This window comes from Schistocerca cancellata, chromosome 1, assembly GCF_023864275.1.
Source record: "Schistocerca cancellata isolate TAMUIC-IGC-003103 chromosome 1, iqSchCanc2.1, whole genome shotgun sequence".
Classification (NCBI taxonomy): domain Eukaryota; kingdom Metazoa; phylum Arthropoda; class Insecta; order Orthoptera; family Acrididae; genus Schistocerca; species Schistocerca cancellata.
Genome location: NC_064626.1, coordinates 788,698,617 through 788,722,548, shown reverse-complemented (window position 1 = coordinate 788,722,548; position 23,932 = coordinate 788,698,617). Strand labels below are relative to the sequence as shown.

Here is a 23,932-nt window from a genome sequence, read left to right as displayed (position 1 = left end):
TCCCTCATTTAAGAGCACGACGATAGGTAATCAAAGCCCTGGCAAAGGATCTGGTTAAGTTGTTAGTTACTAACTTCTTCCTAACCAACAACTACTTCTACTTGAAGGGAAGATATATAAATAAATCTGTGGCACAGCCATGGGCACACACACGGCACCCTCCTAAGCCAACTTTTTATGGGCCACCTAGAGGAAACCTTCTTAGCCCCCCAAAACACCAAACCCCTAGTCTGGTTCAGGTTCATTGATGATCTCTTCATGATCTGGACCCAGGACCCAGACACCCTATCTTTGTTCCTTCACAACCTTAACACCATCTCTCCCATCTGCTTCAGATGGTCCTCCTCAACCCAGTGTGCCACCTTCCTAAATGTTGACCACCTCCTCTCTGATGGCTCCATCTGCATCTCTGTCCACATTAAACCCACCAACAGCATCTGCATTTTGACAGCTGTCATCCCTTTCACACCAAAATATCCCTCCCATTTAGCCTGGCTACCCATGGATGGCATATCTGCAGTGACAAAAACTCCCTTGCTCAGTATCACCGATGCCTTCACAGACAGGCATTATCCCCCAGACCTAGCCTGCAAACAGCTATCCTGTGCCATTTCCCCTCACAAAACGCAAACCTCCCACCACCCCCAAAAGCCAGCCACAAGCGAGTGTCACCGGGACTGGCACAACTGAACCACATCCTTTGCCAGGGCTTTGATTACCTATCATCATGCCCTGAATGAGGGGTGTATTACCCAAGATACTTCCCACCCCTCCTAAAGTGATGTTCCTTCACCCACCCAACCTCCACAACATCCTAGTCCATCCCTATGTTACTCCCATTCCCAACACACTGCTAAAAACGTCATATCCCTGTGGGAGACCCAGGTGTAAATCCTGCCCAATCGACACCCCCAGCACTTCCCATTCCAGTCCTGTCACAGGTTTATCGTACCGTATCAGGGGCCGGGCCACCTGTGAAAGCAGCCATGTCATTTACCAGCTCTGCTGAAGTCCTTGTACAGATTTTTATATTGGTATGATTACCAACTAGCTGTCCACTAGCATGAACCGCCAGCATCAAACTGTGGTCAAGAGTGAAGTAGACTACTCTATGGCACAACATGCAGCTGAACATAACACACTTGATTTTAATGGCTGCTTCACTATCCAGACCATCTGGATCTTACCCCCCAGTGACCAGCTTTTCTGAACTGCACAGATGGGAGTTATCCCTACAACACATTCTCAAGCTCCCGTAATTATCCTAGCCTCCATCTACGGTACAATACAGTCCCAGCACCCACCACCCAACAGTTTCCACCCATTATGTCCTATCATCTACTCCCCATTCTTGTCTCCCACCCTGTTTACTTTAGCACTCTGCCAATGTATCCGCCCATCTTTCCCCGCTCCTCATTTTTTGCCAATGTATCCGCCCATCTTTCCCCGCTCCTCATTTTTTGTTCCTGTTTTCCCCACATCCCTGCCCACAACCTCTTGACATGGCACCTGTTGGCGTCTAGTCTCTGTACACTCCACCAGACAGCATTTGTCTTTCTTCCCACCTGCACACTACTAACCCTATCACTTCCCCACCCCTCTCAAGGCTGCTGCTTGCATACCACACGATGTTGCATTCTGGCCCGAGATGCTGGAAATGAGGCATTCTTGCTTGTGTGTGTGTGTGTGTGTGTGTGTGTGTGTGTGTGTGTGTGTGTGTGTGTGTGTGTGTGTGTGTGTGTGTGTGTGTATTTACTGACATAGGCTGTATCACAGTTTAATGAGTGTCTAAAAGAGACATACCACGACCACGTTCAGTTGATGAGTGGGAAGCAAGTCATCATGTTCAGCTAATAAGGTGGGAGAACAGGTCGTAACAGGTTTGGAAGATAATACAAGAATGCTTAAAAGACAATACAAGAATTCTTAGTTATATATATATATACACTCCTGGAAATGGAAAAAAGAACACATTGACACCGGTGTGTCAGACCCACTATACTTGCTCCGGACACTGCGAGAGGGCTGTACAAGCAATGATCACACGCACGGCACAGCGGACACACCAGGAACCGCGGTGTTGGCCGTCGAACGGCGCTAGCTGCGCAGCATTTGTGCACCGCTGCCGTCAGTGTCAGCCAGTTTGCCATGGCATACGGAGCTCCATCGCAGTCTTTAACACTGGTAGCATGCCGCGACAGCGTGGACGTGAACCGTATGTGCAGTTGACGGACTTTGAGCGAGGGCGTATAGTGGGCATGCGGGAGGCCGGGTGGACGTACCGCCGAATTGCTCAACACGTGGGGCGTGAGGTCTCCACAGTACATCGATGTTGTCGCCAGTGGTCGGCGGAAGGTGCACGTGCCCGTCGACCTGGGACCGGACCGCAGCGACGCACGGATGCACGCCAAGACCGTAGGATCCTACGCAGTGCCGTAGGGGACCGCACCGCCACTTCCCAGCAAATTAGGGACACTGTTGCTCCTGGGGTATCGGCGAGGACCATTCGCAACCGTCTCCATGAATCTGGGCTACGGTCCCGCACACCGTTAGGCCGCCTTCCGCTCACGCCCCAACATCGTGCAGCCCGCCTCCAGTGGTGTCGCGACAGGCGTGAATGGAGGGACGAATGGAGACGTGTCGTCTTCAGCGATGAGAGTCGCTTCTGCCTTGGTGCCAATGATGGTCGTATGCGTGTTTGGCGCCGTGCAGGTGAGCGCCACAATCAGGACTGCATACGAACGAGGCACACAGGGCCAACACCCGGCATCATGGTGTGGGGAGCGATCTCCTACACTGGCCGTACACCACTGGTGATCGTCGAGGGGACACTGAATAGTGCACGGTACATCCAAACCGTCATCGAACCCATCGTTGTACCATTCCTAGACCGGCAAGGGAACTTGCTGTTCCAACAGGACAATGCACGTCCGCATGTATCCCGTGCCACCCAACGTGCTCTAGAAGGTGTAAGTCAACTACCCTGGCCAGCAAGATCTCCGGATCTGTCCCCCATTGAGCATGTTTGGGACTGGATGAAGCGTCGTCTCACGCGGTCTGCACGTCCAGCACGAACGCTGGTCCAACTGAGGCGCCAGGTGGAAATGGCATGGTAAGCCGTTCCACAGGACTACATCCAGCATCTGTACGATCGTCTCCATGGGAGAATAGCAGCCTGCATTGCTGCGAAAGGTGGATATACACTGTACTAGTGCCGACATTGTGCATGCTCTGTTGCCTGTGTCTATGTGCCTGTGGTTCTGTCAGTGTGATCATGTGATGTATCTGACCCCAGGAATGTGTCAATAAAGTTTCCCCTTCCTGGGACAATGAATTCACGGTGTTCTTATTTCAATTTCCAGGAGTGTATATATATATATATATATAAAAACAAAGATGATGTGACTTACCAAATGAAAGTGCTGGCAGGTCGACAGACACACAAACGAACACAAACATACACACAAAATTCAAGCTTTCGCAACAAACTGTTGCCTCATCAGGAAAGAGGGAAGGAGAGGGAAAGACGAAAGGATGTGGGTTTTAAGGGAGAGGGTAAGGAGTCATTCCAGTCCCGGGAGCGGAAATACTTACCTTAGGGGGAAAAAAGGACGGGTATACACTCGTACACACACACATATCCATCCACACATATACAGACACAAGCAGACATATTTAAATTGGTCTTTAAATATTATAAATTATTATAAATATTATTATTATATTATTATTATAAATTATTATAAATAAATTATAATAATTTAAATAAAATTATATATATATATATAATTTACCAAACGAAAGTGTTGGCATGTTGATAGACACACACACAAAATTCAAGCTTTCGCAACCAACGGTTGCCTCATCAGGAAAGAGGGAAGGAGAGGGAAAGACGAAAGGATGTCGGTTTTAAGGGAGAGGGTAAGGAGTCATTCCAATCCCGGGAGCGGAAAGACTTACCTTAGAGGGAAAAAAGGACAGGTATACACTTGTACACACACGCACACATATCCATCCGCACATATACAGACACAAGCAGACATTTCTTTCCGCTCCCGGGATTGGAATGACTCCTTAACCTCTCCCTTAAAACCCACATCCTTTCGTCTTTCCCTCTCCTTCCCTCTTTCATGATGAAGCAACCGTTGGTTGTGAAAGCTTGAATTTTGTGTGTATGTTTGTGTTTGTTTGTGTGTCTATCAACCTGCCAGCGCTTTCTTTTGGTAAGTCACATCATCTTTGTTTTTAGATATATACAGGGTCATTACAAATGATTGAAGCGATTTCACAGCTCTACAATAACTTTATTATTTGAGATATTTTCACAATGCTTTGCACACACATACAAAAACTCAAAAAGTTTTTTTAGGCATTCACAAATGTTCGATATGTGCCCCTTCAGTGATTCGGCAGACATCAAGCCGATAATCAAGTTCCTCCCACACTCGGCGCTGCATGTCCCCATCAATGAGTTCGAAAGCATCGTTGATGCGAGCTCGCAGTTCTGGCACGTTTCTTGGTAGAGGAGGTTTAAACACTGAATCTTTCACATAACCCCACAGAAAGAAATCACATGGGGTTAAGTCGGGAGAGTGTGGAGGCCATGACATGAATTGCTGATCATGATCTCCACCACGACCGATCCATCGGTTTTCCAATCTCCTGTTTAAGAAATGCCGAACATCATGATGGAAGTGCGGTGGAGCACCATCCTATTGAAAGATGAAGTCGGTGCTGTCGGTCTCCAGTTGTGGCATGAGCCAATTTTCCAGCATGTCCAGATACACGTGTCCTGTAACGTTTTTTTCGCAGAAGAAAAAGGGGCCGTAAACTTTAAACCGTGAGGATTCTCTACCGCCCAGATTCGCACATTGTGTCTGTTCACTTCACCATTAAGAAAAAATGTTGCTTTATCACTGAAAACAAGTTTCGCACTGAACACATCCTCTTCCATGAGCTGTTGCAGCCACACCGAAAATTCAAAGCGTTTGACTTTGTCATCGGGTGTTAGGGCTTGTAGCAATTGTAAACGGTAAGGCTTCTGCTTTAGCCTTTTCCGTAAGATTTTCCAAACCGTCTGCTGTGGTACGTTTAGCTCCCGGCTTGCTTTATTCGTAGACTTCTGCGGGCTACGCGTGAAACTTGCCCGCACGCGTTCAACCGTTTCTTCGCTCACTGCAGGCCGACCCGTTGATTTCCCCTTACAGAGGCATCCAGAAGCTTTAAACTGCGCATACCATTGACGAATGGAGTTAGCAGTTGGTGGATCTTTGTTGAACTTCGTCCTGAAGTGTCGTTGCACTGTTATGACTGACTGATGTGAGTGCATTTCAAGCACGACATACGCTTTCTCGGCTCCTGTCACCATTTTGTCTCACTGCACTCTCGAGCGCTCTGGTGGCAGAAACCTGAAGTGCGGCTTCAGCCGAACAAAACTTTATGAGTTTTTCTACATATCTGTAGTGTGTCGTGACCATATGTCAATGAATGGAGCTACAGTGAATTTATGAAATCGCTTCAATCATTTGTAATAGCCCTGTATATATATATATATATATGCTTGTGTCTGTATATGTGCGGACGGATATGTGTGTGTATGTGTGTGTGTGTGTGTGTGTGTGTGTGTGTGTGTGTGCGAGTGTATACCTGTCCTTTCTGAATATGTTATCATGAAGCTTATGGCACCATTTCTTAGATGAAGAAAAAATGTGACAACACATATTTTTCTCACATCTTTGCTCCTGGCCAAAAGATTGAATGGTAAGTGTACAAGCCTAGTGGGAACAACAGACCCTTCAAGAAGAGAAATATCAACATGAGTAAAAACCACTATACGAAACTGTTGTGATAGACCACACAGATACAACCATGTCCATATACCAGGGCAAGAAAAATAAAAATATTCTTATTATCAGTACAATTAATTCAACTGAAGAAATGGGGTAAGATTTAAAACATCTTCCAGAAATTGTGGAATTTTACAATAAAATGAAACAAGGAGCAGATATAATGATCCAGATGGTTAGATAATATTTTGAGAATGCACATTTACAGAGGTGGGCAGTACATGTGTTTTACAAATTTTTGGACTTTGCTGCAGTACATGAAAGTTTTCAGCTACAAGCAGTTTCCACCGAGTCTCAGTGAAGCATTAAGGAATAAATACATGAAAAATACATGCCAAAAAGTACTTCTTGTAATCAAAATAATGAAGATGAACAGGTGAGTAAGAAATGTAGAGAGCAGTGCAGGGTTTTAAAATGCTGGAACAAGATGATTGACATTTATGACAACTGCAAGAAACCAGTGTATGGAAAATGTAAGCAGAATTGCAGTGTTTGCATTCAGCACTCTTGATAATAATACATAAACTTATTTTCTATAACATCATCTTCCCCAAATTAATCCAGTAACAAATAACAAAAAGTTCTGGAGAAATGTACGAACACACAGAGCAAAATTGGTACAACAACTTATCTTCGAGGATAGACTGAATGAAGAATAACCATCATTACAGCATTTCTAAATCTAGAGACAGTTTGTCACAATGTTGACTGGAATATACACTTTGTAATCCTGAAGGTAGCAGGAATAAAATGAAGTGAGCAAAAGGTCAGCTACAAATTGTACAAAAAGCAGATTGAATTAATGGGAGTTGAAGAATATGAAAAGAAATCAGCAGTTGAGAAGGCAGTAAAACAGTGTTGTATCTTCTTCCCTAAATTATTTAATCTGTGCTTTGAACAAGCACTAAAGAAAAGAATTCTCAAAAGGGAATTGAATTTCAGGAAGAAAAAAATGAAAACTCTGACATTTGCCAATGGCGTCATAATTCTGCCATAGTCAGCATGAGAATTGGAGCTCAGTCGAATGGAATGGATAATGCCTTTAGAAGACGTTACAGATGAAAATCAACAAACTAGGTAATGGAGTATAGTCAAATTAAATCAGGTGATGCTAAGGGAATTTAATTAAGAAACGAGATACTAAAAAACACTCTAAGGCGGGGGTGGGGGGTATGCACCACAAAGGAATTATCCAAATGGAATCAACAGAAGTGATGTACATGCACAGGAAAACAAATGATTATAAATTCAGATAAATTGGATAATTTATTCAAGAGAAAGTGCTTCACAAATTGAGCAAGTCATAAACATATCAGTGCACCTCTCACCCCTATGCAAGTAGCTATTTGGCTTGGCACTGACTGACAGAGTGGTTGGATGTCCTTCTGAGGAGAACCATGCCAAATTTAGTCCAACTGGTGCATTATATTATCAAAATCAGGAGCTGGTCGGAGGGATCGGCCCATAATGCTCCAAACATTCTCAATTGGGGCAAAATCCAGCAACCCTGATGACCAAGATAGGGTTTGGCAAGCATGAAGACAAGCAGTAGAAACTTTTGCTGTATGCAGGCAGGCATTATCTTGCTGAAATGTAAGCTCAGGATGGCTTTCCATGACGGGCAATATCCACAACATACCACTATACTTAAGGCTGCTGCAAATGATGGCCAAAGTGATCTTGCTACATGAAATGGGACCTCAGATCATCATACCTGGCTGTCACACCATACAGCAGGTGACAGTCAGGTTGGTATCCCACCACTGTCCAGGGCATCTCCAAACACATCTTTGCTGGTCATCAGGGCTCAGTTCAAATTGGGACTCATCACTGAAGACAATTCTACCCTTGTCAATGAGATTCCCGGCCGAATGTGCCAGACAGCACTTCAAATGGACTTACTGGTGTACAGAGGTCAATGGTAGTCTGGGCAAGGGGCACCATGACATTAGTCCCCTTTCTGTGAGCTGCCTATTAATGGTCCTTGTAGTCACTGAAGCACCATTTGCATGTTGCATTGATGATAAAGATGAATCCAGAACTCTGAGTGCCTGTCTGACAGTCGCTCAGTTCTCATGTTCTGTTGTGTCTAGGTTGACTGCTTCCTTCTGAGGTTCGTCCACTCCCGCCAACAATGTTGATTAGTGGCATCACTCCTATTCAAATATAGAGTGGTTCACCGACTACTCCAATTGGCTCCTTTAAGTCTAACTATACATCCTCTCACAAATGCTGACATCTGCATATATTGTTCAAGCGGCTATCTACGAGGCACACTTACTGCCTAACTGAGTATACAGCATGAAATTCGCAAAGATGTTATGCCCTGGTATCAACATGCCCCGTTTACTATCCTAGCCAGTTGTGTGGTAAAATTGTGTTGCAGCATCACACATTCACCCATCAGCCACCAACATTTACAGTCTTGTATTTCCCATTGATACCCGTATGAATATAAGTCTGTCACCAATTTGTTTAGCTCCTTCATGATGCGTTCTTCTTTTGGCTTTGCATATTACAGATGACTTTCCCTATTTGGGGAATCAAAATAACTAAAGATGACAGAAGAAAAACCCAATACAAAATTTAGAGCTGCAACAGCATGAAAAGATTTTCTGAAAAAGAAAAATATGTTAAGACCAAATAGGAATTAAAGTATTAGGAAGTCGTTTCTGAAAATACTTGTCTGTAGTGTACCCTTTATGGAAGTGAAGTGTGAAGGATAAACAGTACAGATATGAAAAAAAACTGAAGCTTCTGAAATGTGGTGCTACAGAAGAATGCTGAGGATTGTAAACATAGACCAGTAGAAAAATAAATTTATGGTGCAAGTTGACAAACAGAAGGGATCACTTGGTAGAACATATCCTCAGGTATATAAGACTCATCAGAGAAGCAATAGATGCAAGTAGGAGAGGTGAGCATAAATTTGTACAGGAATACTTATTAAGATCAAATGAAGTAAGCTGGTTTAAGTAAACCTAGGGTGTATTAGTCAAGTAGAGATGAAGGGGCTTGCTCAGGACAGAGGTCATCAAATCAATCTTCAGACCAATGACAAGACCAAAACAGTATATTATTCTGTGTGATAAATGAATGTGATTTAGTATAATTAAGAGCATAACAGACATTCAAAAAGATGTCTTTAGAGGGAAAAAAGGAACCAAACCTAAAGGCCAACTTACAACCAACTTCAGATGGAAGTTTTGATGATATACATTCAGGTATAGAAACCACCAGTGAGTGTTTTCCTTTTCAATTACCATGTAATGTACCTTTCAATATGGTCTCATATTTCATTTGAAAGGAAGTTTCTGTGTCTTCTTCGTACAGACGTAGAATATTTACAGGACCACTTTCACGTATTTCAAGATATTTTCACTTCATCGCATACCTCAATACAGACTGCACTTCATTTCCTTCAGAGTTGTACAAGACTAACTCAAGCTGTGACATCTGCTGGCCAACATTGGTGCTGTACTGTTTACTTGCCTCTTAAAACAGGTAAGAGACCACATAAAGCAGGTACAACTACACCAGAAAAACAACTAAAGAGTCTGATGAACCCATCTGCTTTGGGGTAACTTCTCAGCTCTTATTTGACATCCTCTGGCTAACAAAGGAATTTGAACAATAGAAATGGACAAACCACACGTCAACTGCAATTTCATGGGAAGCAATAAATTCTGCAGATGACAAAGCACAAGTTAAAGAGGTAACCATTTAGCCTATCACAAACAGTAATCTTCAGACAAATAGTGGAGAATATTGTTTCAAAGGAAGTATCATAAATGGAAGAACCACTCTTCCTCCAACGTACACCCATATAGATGTGTATTTCATTCTAGAATTAGAATTTACTTCTCTCATCTGTATTTACTGAAACTGTAGTCATTTTCTTACATTTTTACGTAAAACAACAATAACTAGAAAACTGACAGTTACAACATTTTATAACTTTATATATTTAAGATACCACAAAAATACTACACAATACTTCTAATTTACATGTATAATGGACACATCAACATTTTACTCCGAATACACTGTGCAACAAAATGTGTATCACGACAAACAGATTAAAATACAGAAGTATTTTGGAGAATGAAGCTAAGCAAACTGTATCAGCTAGCAATGTTTCTGTAGTTCAAACAAAGTGAATTAAACAAAACAGCACAAATCAATCTAGTAAATACTAATTGTTACTAACCAGAGAAAATGTGAGAGCTTCTGTGAATCCAGCCTGTGCAACGTTTTCCCTTAATTGGTCCGAGAGTTTATTCAGTGGAAACTGTTTAACAGACAGAAAGCATCAAATTATGCTCAGCTATCCTACACACACACACACACACACACACACACACACACACACACACACACACACACACACACACACAGATCCTTATTAATGTTTCACCTCCTGTGCAATAGTGGATGTTTTTGGTAGAGTTCTTTCAATATTGTTATATCCATGTGCAATTGCTACATCTTCATACACATCACAAGCATGAATGACATCATGTCTTGTTGGAGGAACTCGGACTTTCAGCTGTTTGCCATCAGAAATTACATCTGTTTCAAGGCACATCTTTGACAGAAGTTTGGCCATGTCTTTAGGTGACTGACTGAAATACAAACAGAATATTACAACAAAAATAATCAATTGTTGATAATATTATGTAAATGGATAGATTGCATTTATGATACTTCCTATCCATTTACATTATAAAACATAATATTGACATACATAGAAAATAAACAATTGGATACAAAAATAAATTATTTAAATATGCTTCAAATACTGCAGTAACAAGCAAAATCTTCACAAAAAGGAAACTGTAACTCCACCCATGTAAACATGTATAATTCAAATAGTGTTGGAGTTGCACACAACTGCACCAGCATGCCTTTCGTACTGAAAATGTTTTAACCCATCACAGAATGATACAGATGAATTATCCATCCAATGTCTTGGAATGCCAGTCCAAGTGCACTTTTATATATATAAAAATCTCTGCATTGGCGATGGCAAAGAATGTAATGGTAGTAATCACCCTGACTTGATACCACATTTACATAACAATGAAGTCTAACAAACATAATAATATTTTATTGATTTCAGAATTCAATGTGAAGGGTTTCCTGTTATTGACATGGTTTTATGAACTGTAATTTCATTAACATCACAGTTTTATATAGCATACCATTAATGAACTCTACCTTTCCCCTTATTGATGGTACAGTTTATTTTCTTTTTAGCTTACTTTAAAAAAGAAATTACACTTTACTACCCACACAACAAGTCACATTTCTATTAAAAGTGTCTGAAAGAAGGAATGCAATGGCTTGTTGAAGGCACAGTAATGGCATTTACCTGAATGCATCTGGGGAAATTTGCACATCAAAAAGAGTTTTGCATCACCCTGGTTCCCAGAACTCCTGAAGATAGACATTGACTGTGGCTATTGTATCACAGACACAGTCCCTTTGACTGTTCAGAGATGTCACTAAACCTACCCAACGATGTAAACAACCATGCATGAGCAGTGCCTATTAGACAGAGGGGTCCGACAACCGATCAGTTCCAGTCATTCCACCAGGAAGGAGGTGCACGGTTCATGTTGTCTGTAGTTCAACTATGCCTAGACAGTCAATACCAAGGTTCGACCACATCCGCATTGTTACTTTGTTCCAGGAAGGGCTCTCAAACAAAGGAAGTGTCCAAGCATCTCAGATTGAAGAGTGAACCAAAGCGATGTTGTTTGGACATGGAGAAGATACAGAGAGACAGGAACTGTCAATGATATACCCCGTTCAGGCCGCCCAAGGGCTACTACTGCAGTGGATGTCCACTACCTACGCATGATGGCCCGGAGGAACCCTGACAGCAACGCCACCATGTTGAATAATGCTTTCCATGCAGCCACAGGACGTCACGTTATGACTCAAACTGTGCGCAATAGGCTGCACGATGCACAACTTCACTCCCAACGTCCATGACGAGGTCCATCTTTGCAACCACGACACCATGTGGCGCAATACACATGGGCCCAACAACATGTCGAATGGGCCTCTCAGGATTGGCATCACGTTCTCTTCACTGATGAGTGTCACATATGCCTTCCGCCAGACAATCGTCAGACGTGTTTGGAGGCAACCTGGTCAGGCTGAAAGCCTTAGACACACTGTCCAGCGAGAGCAGCAAGGTGGAGGTTCCCTGTTGTTTTGGGGTGCATTATGTGGGGTCGGCGTACACTGCTGGTGGTCATGGAAGCACCTTTATGACTGTACAATACGTGAATGCCATCCTACAACTGACAGTGCAACCATATCGGCAGCATATTGGTGAGGCATTCATCTTCATGGATGACAATTCATGGCCCCATCATGCACATCTTGTGAATGACTTCCTTCAGGATGACATTGCTCGATTAGAGTGGCCAGCATGTTCTCCAGACATGAACCCTATTGAACTTGCCTGGGATGGATTGAAAATGGCTGTTTATGGATGATGTGACCCACCAACCACTCTGAGGGATCTATGCCGAATCGCCATTAAGGAGTGGGACAATCTGGACCGACAGTGCCTTGATGAACTATTGGACAGTATGCCACGATGAATACAGGCATGCATCAATGCAAGAGGACGTGCTGGTGTACAGCAATCTGGACCACCACCTCGGAAGGTCTTGCTGTATGGTGGTACAACATGCAAAGTGTAATTTTCATGAGCAACAAAAAGGGCGGAAATGATGTTTATGATGATCTCTATTCCAGTTTTCTGTACAGGTTCTGTAACTTTCGGAACTGAGATGATGCAATACTTTGTTTGATGTGTTACAACAGCCTTTACTGAGGAATGTAGTAATGGACTGAGAAGTACTGCTCTTTAATAAAAACCTGATTTAATCACAGCTGCATAAAACTAAGAATGCTGGTAATAATTTTGTGGACTGTATCTCTTTCAAGAATCCTCAGATAATGACAATGAAATGGGATTTGTTTAGCCTGGATTAACTCACAGAAGAAAAAATACTGGTGCTGTGATTCAGGAAAAGTTTGGCAAAAGACTCATTTATTGAACCAGAAAAAAAGCAAAGAATGTTAACATAATAATTTAAGACTCGATTTTTACAAATTTAGATCCAAAATTCATTGGCCATATCAGCCTTTGGCCAGACTTTATAAACATAATTACACGAAGCAGACTTTTGTAAAGGACTTGAGTAGGAGGAAGAGGAAGAGAAGGAGGAGGAGAGAATGATGCTTGTTGAACATACAGCTCATGACAAGTTTTATCTTACGATGTAGGACATCTCCTTCTCATCAACAGTTTCTGAAGCCCGATACTGTGTTGTTATAAGCCAATCTGTCCCAAAAGCTGAAGTCACAATTAAGTACCCACAAACGTAGCCACCCACGCAACTTACTGTCAACTCTATGACCAGCCAGCCCACATTACCAAGATGCTACAGATTACCAAGATGCTCGGTAACATACTAGCAGCCAAATACACATACACTCCTGGAAATGGAAAAAAGAACACATTGACACCGGTGTGTCAGACCCACCATACTTGCTCCGGACGCTGCGAGAGGGCTGTACAAGCAATGATCACACGCACGGCACAGCGGACACACCAGGAACCGCGGTGTTGGCCGTCGAATGGCGCTAGCTGCGCAGCATTTGTGCACCGCCGCCGTCAGTGTCAGCCAGTTTGCCGTGGCATACGGAGCTCCATCGCAGTCTTTAACACTGGTAGCATGCCGCGACAGCGTGGACGTGAACCGTATGTGCAGTTGACGGACTTTGAGCGAGGGCGTATAGTGGGCATGCGGGAGGCCGGGTGGACGTACCGCCGAATTGCTCAACACGTGGGGCGTGAGGTCTCCACAGTACATCGATGTTGTCGCCAGTGGTTACACTGGCCGTACACCACTGGTGATCGTCGAGGGGACACTGAATAGTGCACGGTACATCCAAACCGTCATCGAACCCATCGTTCTACCATTCCTAGACCGGCAAGGGAACTTGCTGTTCCAACAGGACAATGCACGTCCGCATGTATCCCGTGCCACCCAACGTGCTCTAGAAGGTGTAAGTCAACTACCCTGGCCAGCAAGATCTCCGGATCTGTCCCCCATTGAGCATGTTTGGGACTGGATGAAGCGTCGTCTCACGCGGTCTGCACGTCCAGCACAAACGCTGGTCCAACTGAGGCGCCAGGTGGAAATGGCATGGCAAGCCGTTCCACAGGACTACATCCAGCATCTCTACGATCGTCTCCATGGGAGAATAGCAGCCTGCATTGCTGCGAAAGGTGGATATACACTGTACTAGTGCCGACATTGTGCATGCTCTGTTGCCTGTGTCTATGTGCCTGTGGTTCTGTCAGTGTGATCATGTGATGTATCTGACCCCAGGAATGTGTCAATAAAGTTTCCCCTTCCTGGGACAATGAATTCACGGTGTTCTTATTTCAATTTCCAGGAGTGTATTTTATGTTAAGGACATGCCCTACTTTATCAATCAAGTCCAAGACTTTTGTACACCCGTCATAATGAGATTCATTTCAATCAATGTCACCAACATTTACATAAATGTACCTGTTGAAAGTGCTCTCGAAATCATTAATAGCAACCTACTGACACAATAAATTAGAACCAAGTAGTAATAAGAACTTACTGTATTGTCAGGACTAGTACTGTCACTTAATTACTTCTAATATCACAATAAATTGAAAATGCAAAAAGATTAACTACACATGGTTGGCTGTAGAGATTGTTTAACAACTGCTGTAAATATAAATTACCTTGAAAGCAAACATTCCAGAACCCTTGTACACCAGAAAGTTACTTTATGTACTAAAATAATTTTGCTGGTGACAGTTTTATCCTTCTCAACCGAACAACTGATGAAATTTGAATTAGCTAATAGACTCCAGCAACAAATAAAACACAAAATTTTCACAGTAGAGCACAAGGTAAATGAAGGCATATATTTCTTTTGACTACTTATTTATGGAGAAAAACAACCATAATTTCCATATTTGCTGACCATCTACTACGACCAATGTTACATAAGACAACACTCTTTATTATCCACATTACTACAAAATGGCATTATTCAGACCAACGAAAAACTGAGTGTTAAAAACTCCTTGGAACCGAGCCCATGAACTTTAAAGAGATTGCCATTACTAAATAATTAATATCTAAAATACAGTGTTGCAACTCACTAGTAACTAAAGGAATTCAACACAATAACTACAGCTCACACTTTTATTCACAGTCTCCATTATAGTTTACAGTCATTCTCTCCTTGAGAGATGGGTCTTGAATTTATTGTGGCTTGTATTCTTATCAACACGGTGTTTAAGTTCTCTTCATTCACCTGAGAGTGACAAAGTTACTTCCTCAAACACTGCCTGATGAAGCCTATAATTAATTCCCACCAGCCTCCCCAACAAGCTGCCCGTGGTGGAATGTACATCCAAATAATTTCATTGTGGACACAGCAATACTGTATGTCAGTATGCTGGACAGTTTTGAAGAGTTCAGAGAGTTCTGTGTTGGCTGCATGGAATGTTGTAACATTGTCAGGGTAAACAGTAAGTTGTAGGCTTCCATGCCCTACAAAGTGTTGCCTGGCCATTATAAATGTATCAGTGGACATATCACTGACAAGTTCAATGTGAAATGCTCGTGTTGTGGCACATGTGAATAGGAACTGTTTAACTTTTTACTTTTTGATATGGTGGTCGATTTTTATGGTGACTGCAGTGCATTGCACCCTACAAACTAACAAAATCACAGCAACCAACAAGAAAGGATTGTACCAAGCTATGAATGACATTTGTACGGATTTTGGCTTCTGGTATTAATTTAAGTAGAGATGGGATGTCCAGAGCTGTGACTGTCTATCTTCTGAAAACCATGGTGGTCCACACCATCAGATGTTAAGTGCTACTAGCAAGTCTGCTTAGAGTTTCCATATGAGATGATCTGTGGGACTTTGACTTCCAGAACAGTGCCTCCACTGACTGGGTGTAGCGTACATCAGGATTTCTGTCAGCCAATTTCAAATGAAAGTTTTCAATTTGTTTGTATCATTTCATATCCATTCCAAAGTGACTGCTGAATCGCTCCACAATGTAGCCTTGTTGTTATTGACTCCCATTTTCTGACAAAATTAACGAATGAGTCATGAGCCTATCAATATAGCAAGCAATTCTAGCCTAGGTAAAGTTACTTTCTTGATTGTTGCCAACCTGATATTGCTGCCAACAAAATATGCTGTGTAACCAACTTCAGCAGTTGTCCACACATACAGAACAACACACCCAATGGATGTGAACAGGCCAAGAGGGTTGTAAAATTGGGCAGTTGCTTGAAGAACTTTTCTCTTCATTGCCAATTTGTCACTCGGTTCTTCCACTATCCTTTGGTAGTCAGTGGAGATGAAGTAATCTGCTGTACTCAATTGATTACCCAAGACTTGGGTTGTGGGCTTGGTTCCAAAGCCTTTTGGCATACCTTATTGCTGTCAGTTCTTTCAAATTATTGAAATCCATTGTGAAAACCTTTAGCTGTTTTTTATTTTGCACAGTGCTACTGGTTTTGGTCATAGACCAATTTCAAGCTTAGACCAAATGAGGAAATACAAAATGTTGGTGAGTGTATAATTTGACTAGTTAGTGTAAGGTTACAAACATCATACTTTCCGGCATAAAAGGCAGGAATGTTATATCTTGATGTTGCCAACCATAGTCAGTAAAACTGTCAGCAATATAATAATTGTACAGAGTAATCATCAGCAAAAGGCTTATTCACATGAAAATCAATAATGAATTAACAGATGAAAATGCATCAAACAGAAAGCGAAAAACAGGCAAAGATAATGCCATGTTAAAGATAAAATATGTACAGTATGTACTAAAAAGTGAAACATTAATGTAACAGATGTAATGGAACATTGTGGTATTTAGTTGAAAGTAAACAACAACTTACATCTGTGAAATATATTGCAATATTAAGTGTACAACACACATATAGAAACAGAGAAAGTGAAACTGACCAAAATGTTTAGTAATAAATTTATAATTTCTGTGAAGAGCCTTCAGTTGAACTGAGTGCTAGAAAAATATTTTAATTTTAAACAGCATAACTAGAAGAAAGGTGGGTGGGTGGGTGGGTGGTGGGTGGTGGTGGTGGTGGTGGTGGTGGGGGGGGGGGGGGGTGTTTGGAAGCTTTTCTTTACAGTGAAATTTTAACAATCCACTATTAGCGCAGGGCAATGTGAAAAAAAGAAAAGGTAATAGAGAAAGAGAGTAGAACTGAGGAGTGGGGAGAGAGAAAGAGAGAACCAATGAAGGGATACAAGGGAAATTAAAGAGTCAAGTATTATCTTATACATGCATTAAGTAAATAAATAAAGTATCTGCAGAGTCAATGTTACAGGGGAGTGAAAACCCACAAACAAAATTATTGGCCAAGTTTATTTATCTATGGGACAAAGCGGAGAATGAATATATGGTAAAAAGGTGGGAAGCTAATTTATGTTAGTTTGTTATTGATTTTTTGTATGAATAAGCCTTTTGGTATTAACTGCTCTGTACAAATTGCTGACAATTTTATTGACTGTGGTTGCCCTGCATCAGCAACTTGTAATTGCTTACATCATGGTACAATATTTCTGCCATTTATGCACAATGTTTATAACCTTACACTAACTTCACTAACATGTCAAATTGTACATTCTCTAACATTTTGTATTTCCTCATTTAGACTAAGCTCGAAAATGGTCTATGACCAAAACTAGTGGCAATGTGCATAATAAAAGACAGCTGAAGGTTTTCAAAAAGTATTTCAACAATTATTTAGCAGCTGATTTTCCCTGCCTATATTGACACATCCTTCAAATTAGTTGCTCATTTGGAAAGTGGAAGGCTTATTTGCATGAAGAGTTCTGCACATTCCTAGCAAACCATTGCACCTTCCTCACTGTCTCTCACACTTAACACAAAATTGTCCATGATTATAGAATCATCAATGAGGGTTTACAGTTGTTATTCCATTCTTAGTTTGTTCAACACAATACCAAAAGAACCTAGTGAGAGCTATGTCCTGCTCGGAAGACTTGGTCCACAGCCTAGCCGCATCAGAAGTTTGCAGAATCGTAACAAGGTTGCCAGTATGTCTGACAGTAAATGTGTTCCTGCTTAAAGGGTGTCATTCAAAGTTGGAGAGTTTAGTTCGTGCGACGATGCATCAAACACAATCCTGCTATCAAGCAACCAGCCATGCGAGCAGCCTGCATAATGCTACAACACTAACAGAATGTGCCAACAGGGGTGGCCACTTGCCCTTCAGATGTGCAGAATGCGCATGGACCACCTTCCGGGTGGCTTACACTAATTGCACATGCTTGTGGGCAAGCTGAGGAGCACCAGGTAGTGCCTGCGCACAGTGGGGCAGTGTTGGAGCAGCCTGTCATAGAGTGAATACAGATTACTATGATAATAACAGAAAATAATCTGCAACGGATGGCCTGAATGCTTACAAGTGATGGAAAGATGGAACATTTGGTAGTAAACAACACATTCAAGTCCATTATGCTGTCATGTTAAAAACCATACTTTCTGTCACAATGCTATGCAATAAGGATGACTTCCATGTTCAACAGACAGAAAGCTTTCTCATCAATACATTTTGTCAGCTGTAGTCTAACATAAATGTGAAGTTGCTCAAATCCCCGAAAACAGTATAAACAATCATAAGTTGAATTCAAACATACTGCTGGTCAATATAGCACAGTAACAAACCAAAACGAATGTTCCAGTTTACATATATTATGAGGAAAAGTAGACAAATACAATATGCTATACATGAGACTGAAAATTAAGAACAGCAGAGAAATCATGACAATTAATTACAAAACAAAATGTTACATGAAAGGAAAATGGAGCCTGACACAGAAATCAGTGATAGTTAATTAAAGAACACAAGTGGCTATAAATAATAGTAGTATATGTAACACTCATTCAGTACCTATGATAAAAACTATTAGCTTGACATTACAAGTACTTACGTTTAATTTACTCTGCACTTACTCCTTATTACTGTTATTGAATTGGCTGTGATTATATGCTGACCAGTTACCAAGATTGAAAAGTTGTACAATGAAAACCAAATATATTGTTAGAGATTAATTAATTAATTACCAGTATTGTCAAATAGGAACTAAAATTTGTGAATTGAACTGAGAGAGAGAGACAGAGAGAGAGAGAGAGAGAGAGAGAGAGAGAGAGATAAGTCAAGAATACACATTTTCTTATAGATGCAAATGAGTTCACAATTTTTTACCATAAATTAAATCAATTTTGTTTAGGAGACAACCAAGCTTGTCCACAAAAATTTAATGGCTTATCTCTAACCAATATCTTCCACAGGATTAAGAAATGAATGACGACAAAAATAGGCTATTTTGAATTGCTGCATTTCTCTACAGTAAACAGCATGGATTTCAAAGATGTCTTAAAGAAAAAATACTATTATCTATACTGCTTCAGTATAAAGACAAACAATTGCAGTGATTTTTTTAGGTTTAATGTCTAGTGTCACGTAACTCGTGAATGAAGTTCAGGCCTGCACCCCTAACTTACAAGATGTGGTTCTCTGCAATTTATTGAATAATTTGGTAAAAAAAAGTCCTGTAAACATGGGTTCCAACTGCATATCTTACTTCTTACTTCATCTTCACTACTGTGAAAAATAGATCTCTTCTAGAGAATTTACTACACTTTTTTTGTATCAAATGATCTTTCTTCTCACATACCTGAACACTGACCATTCCTCCTGGGACACTCAATATGTGCATACACATTTAAGACGTATAGCAGTAAGTTATAAGCAATGAAAATGAAAGACAGCATTACCCTAACAAAACTGCATAACAATAAAAAAGCTCCATTCACTGTCATATCACACCGGGGAAAAATTTCAGATAAAATCAAATTTGCTTTCCAAAAAATCAATCTGAGGATGAAACTTCAGAAAACACAATACAGTATGATTACAAATTCATCATTCCCTAGAACAGTCCTGCAAATTCATTCGTTTGAGTGTTTGTAAGTTAAAATACGATAACTATGAGAAAATGCATATACAACAGACAGGAAGAAATTTCAAAGCAAACTTCAGAGACCATCTTACTCATACAGGATTTCTTGACAGAAAATAAAACCATTATGTTGCCTCATAGCCACCATATTTGCTGGACATGGCACCTGTGACTTCTTTCTATTCCCCAGGCTGAAGATAATCTTGAAAGGGTGTCGTTTCACCACCTCTGATGTGATAAAAACAGAATTGCTGAAGGAGCTGACCACCATAAAGAAAAGTGAGATTCAGAAGGGCTTCCAAGATTGGAAAAGGTGCTGATACAAGTGTATTATATCAGACAGGTTTACTTTAAGTGAACAAAGCTGATGATGATGGTGATTAAATAAAGATTCTTTAAGAATAACAAAAATTTCCATTACTTTTTGATCACACCTCACATGATACGTGTACTAAGAGCCCTAAACAATTAGACAAGAAGTACAAAAACACAATGTTTAAATATTTTCTGTGTAGAATTAAAAGAAGACAGTGTAGGTGGCTTGTAGATCCAGAGACAAAATTCCAGTACTGCTCACAGACACAATAACAGTCGGAAAGATCAATTCCACACTTCTGGAGCTATCAGTTCTTTTACCAGGGAGGAAAGAGGGATACAGTTTGGTAGGTTGGGAAGAAGGGGCAGGTCACTCAGATCCCAGAATGAGAGGACCCCATCTGATTTGAGGACAAGGGGAGAAAAGATGAAGGGGCAGAAGCAAGCCACCTGCAGTCCAGTGACGGTAGGACATAGCAACAAGTAAAGAAGATAGGAAGATAAATCAGAGGTAGGAAGATTAGCACAACTAAGAAGCAAACAGAAAAGGAGATGAGAAATAACTAAAGAGAGAGATGGGGGGGGGGGAGGTGAAGATAAATAAGACGATACAGAAAAGAAGAAAGGAAGTGGGGGACAAGAGAAATTTGAGAAAAGAGAAATAGAGTAAATGGCTGAGTACTAGAACTTTTACCTACTGGGCCAGCCATGTGTCTCCTTGCAATTTTAAAGCTTTCTCAAGTGAATTATCCTTTTGAAATATCTCTCTTTTTAATCACATAATATACTTGTCTAACAATGAAAACATCAGGTTGGAATATCAACAATAAAACAGCTCCAAGCTGCCAAAGATGGTGGTCAAGTGTGTGTAAATGCATACGTGCATGCTTCCTTTTCTGAAAAAGGCTTTGGCTGAAAGCTAAAAATATAACAGCCTTTTTGTCATGCCTACTGCAACTCAATGTGTCATCATTATGTTGAATAGCATTCTATCCTTTTGTAGCATTCTATCCTTTTCCTTTTATTGTTAATATACTTGTCTCATGCACAGTGAAATACAAAATATGTCCAAAGATTTTATCCTAATATACCGGTACCCACATCCTTTCAAAAGCATAAACCATCAATCTTCTCACAATAAACAAAAAGTATTTGTGTATATGCAAATTTTATTGATGGGAGCATGTTATGAGAAATATACATAAAAAAAAGTGAGAGAGCATCTCCAGTGGAAAGGCGCATTCGGTAAAGGCAGGTACATAAGTTCCAATATAGTAGCAGGGAACAATCAAAGCAGTTGGTTCCATTTTAGAAAATGATGCAATTAAGACAAAATCATAATAATTGAGGCTTTCATGGTCATTTGTTGATGTATTGCCTGTTGGCTTCTAATTTGGGATCTTCAGCTGATGTCTGTTTAAGAATTTTTCTGACTTTTGCAGCAAGGGCGGTTGACACTGTCAAGGGTTCATTTGCCACATAGTCCACCTTCAGCAATGCAGGGCCTTTAACAATGCCAGGCACTCATGCTGGTGAAACATTAGGAAAAATCATCAAACACACATCAGCTGAAGATCAATGACAGAAGTTAACAGGCAATACAAACACAATATTCATCTCAACTCATGACAACAAGTAAGGAAAAGAATAGAGTGCTGCTCATCGTAAAGACGACACAATGAGTTGCAGACAGGTACAATGAAAAGAGTGTTGCATATTTAGCTTTCGGCCACGGGCGTCCTTCATAAAAGGAAACACGCACACACATCCATTCACACAAGCAAGTACATCACATGCACAAATGATTGCCATCTATGGCAGCTTGGACAAGAATTTAGCTGTCACATGGAACAAAGCAGCAACCTGCCTGGAGGATTGAGGGTTGGGGAAGGGATAACCAGGTACAGGTGGGAGGGGGGGGGGGGGGGGGAAGGGCACTGTTTGTTGGTGGAGAACGCTGGGACTAGATGGAGGCATGAGAAGACAATATCTACATCTATGTGATTACTCTGCTATTCACAATAAAGTGTCTGGCAGAGGATTCAATGAACCACCTTCAAGCTGTCTCTCTACCGTTCCACTCTCGAATGGCACGCAGGAAAAATGAGCACTTAAATTTTTCTGTGTGAGCCCTGATTTCTCTTATTATATCGTGATGATCATTTCTCCCTATGTAGGTGGGTGGCAACAGAATGTTTTCGCAATGACAGGAGAAAACTGGTGATTGAAATTTCATGAGAAGATCTCGTCACAACGAAAAACACCTTTGTTTTAATGATTGCCACTCCAATTCACGTATCATGTCTGTGACACTATCTCTCCTATTTCGCGACAATACAAAATGAGCTGCCCTTCTTTGTACTTTTTCAATGTCATTCGTCAGTTCCACCTGATGTGGATCCCAGACCGCACAGCAATACTCCAGAATAGGGCGGACAAGTGTGGTGTAAGCAGTCTCTTTAGTAGACCTGTTGCACCTTCTAAGTGTTCTGCCAACGAACCGCAGTCTTTGGTTTGCTCTACCCACAATATTATCTATGTGATCGTTCCAATTAAGGTTATTTGTAATTCTAATCCCTATGTATTTACCTGAATTTACAGCCTTCAGATTTGTGTGACTTATCGCGAATTCGAAATTTAGCTGATTTCTTTTAGTACTCATGTGAATAACTTCACGCTTTTCTTTATTCAGGGTCAATTGCCACTTTTCGCACCATACAGATATCTTATCTAAATCATTTTGCACGTCGTTTTGATCATCTGATGACTTTACAATACGGTAAATGACAGTATCATCTGCAAACAATGTAACACAGCTACTCAGATTGTCTCCTATGTTGTTAATATAGACCTGGAACAATAGAGGGCCTATAACTCTTCCTTGGGGAACGCCGGATATTACTTCTGTTTTACTCGATGACTTTCCATCTATTACTACGAACTGTGACCTTTCTGACAGGAAATCATGAACCCAGTTGCACAACTGAGGCGATACTCCATAGGCACGCAGTTTGGTTAGAAGATGCACGTGAGGAACAGTGTCGAAAGCCTTCTGGAAATCTAAACATATGGAATCAATTTGACATCCCCTGTCGATACCACTTATCACTTCATGAGTATAAAGAGCTAGTTGTATTTCACAAGAATGATATTTTCTGAATCTGTGCTGACTATGTGTCAATAAATTGTTTTCTTCGAGGTACTTCATAATGTTCGAATACAGTATAGGTTCTAAAACCCTACTGCAAATCGATGCTAGTGATATAGGCCTGTAATTCAGCGGATTACTCCTACTTCCCTTTTTGGGTATTGGTGTGACTTGAGCAATTTTCCAGTCTTTAGGTACAGATCTTTCTGTGAGCGAGTGGTTGTATATAATTGCTAAATATGGAGCTATTTTATAAGCGTGCTCGGAGAGGTATCTGACTGGTATACAATCTGGACCAGAGACCTTGCCTTTAATTAGTGATTTAAGCTGTTTTGTTACACCAAGTTTATCTACTTCTATGTTTCTCATCTTGGCAGTTGTTCTTGATTGGAATTCAGGAAAATTTATTTCGTCTTCTTAGGTGAAGGAGTTTCGGAAAACCGCATTTAATAACCCTGATTTAGTGGCACTGTCATAAGTGACTTCACCGTTGTTATTGCGC

General features: G+C 41.1%; 1 protein-coding gene across 1 annotated transcript in view; it reads right to left on the bottom strand.

Moving 5' to 3' along the window:
* Positions 1–23,932, bottom strand: part of LOC126187536 (phenylalanine--tRNA ligase beta subunit) — a 107,198-nt gene that overhangs the window by 8,491 nt on the left and 74,775 nt on the right. Inside the window, exons 8-9 of the mRNA XM_049928681.1 lie at positions 10,264–10,471; positions 10,057–10,137 (exon numbers count right to left, since the gene is read on the bottom strand). Coding sequence (XP_049784638.1) covers positions 10,057–10,137; positions 10,264–10,471 — 289 coding nt within the window. The remainder of the gene's footprint in view (positions 1–10,056; positions 10,138–10,263; positions 10,472–23,932) is intronic.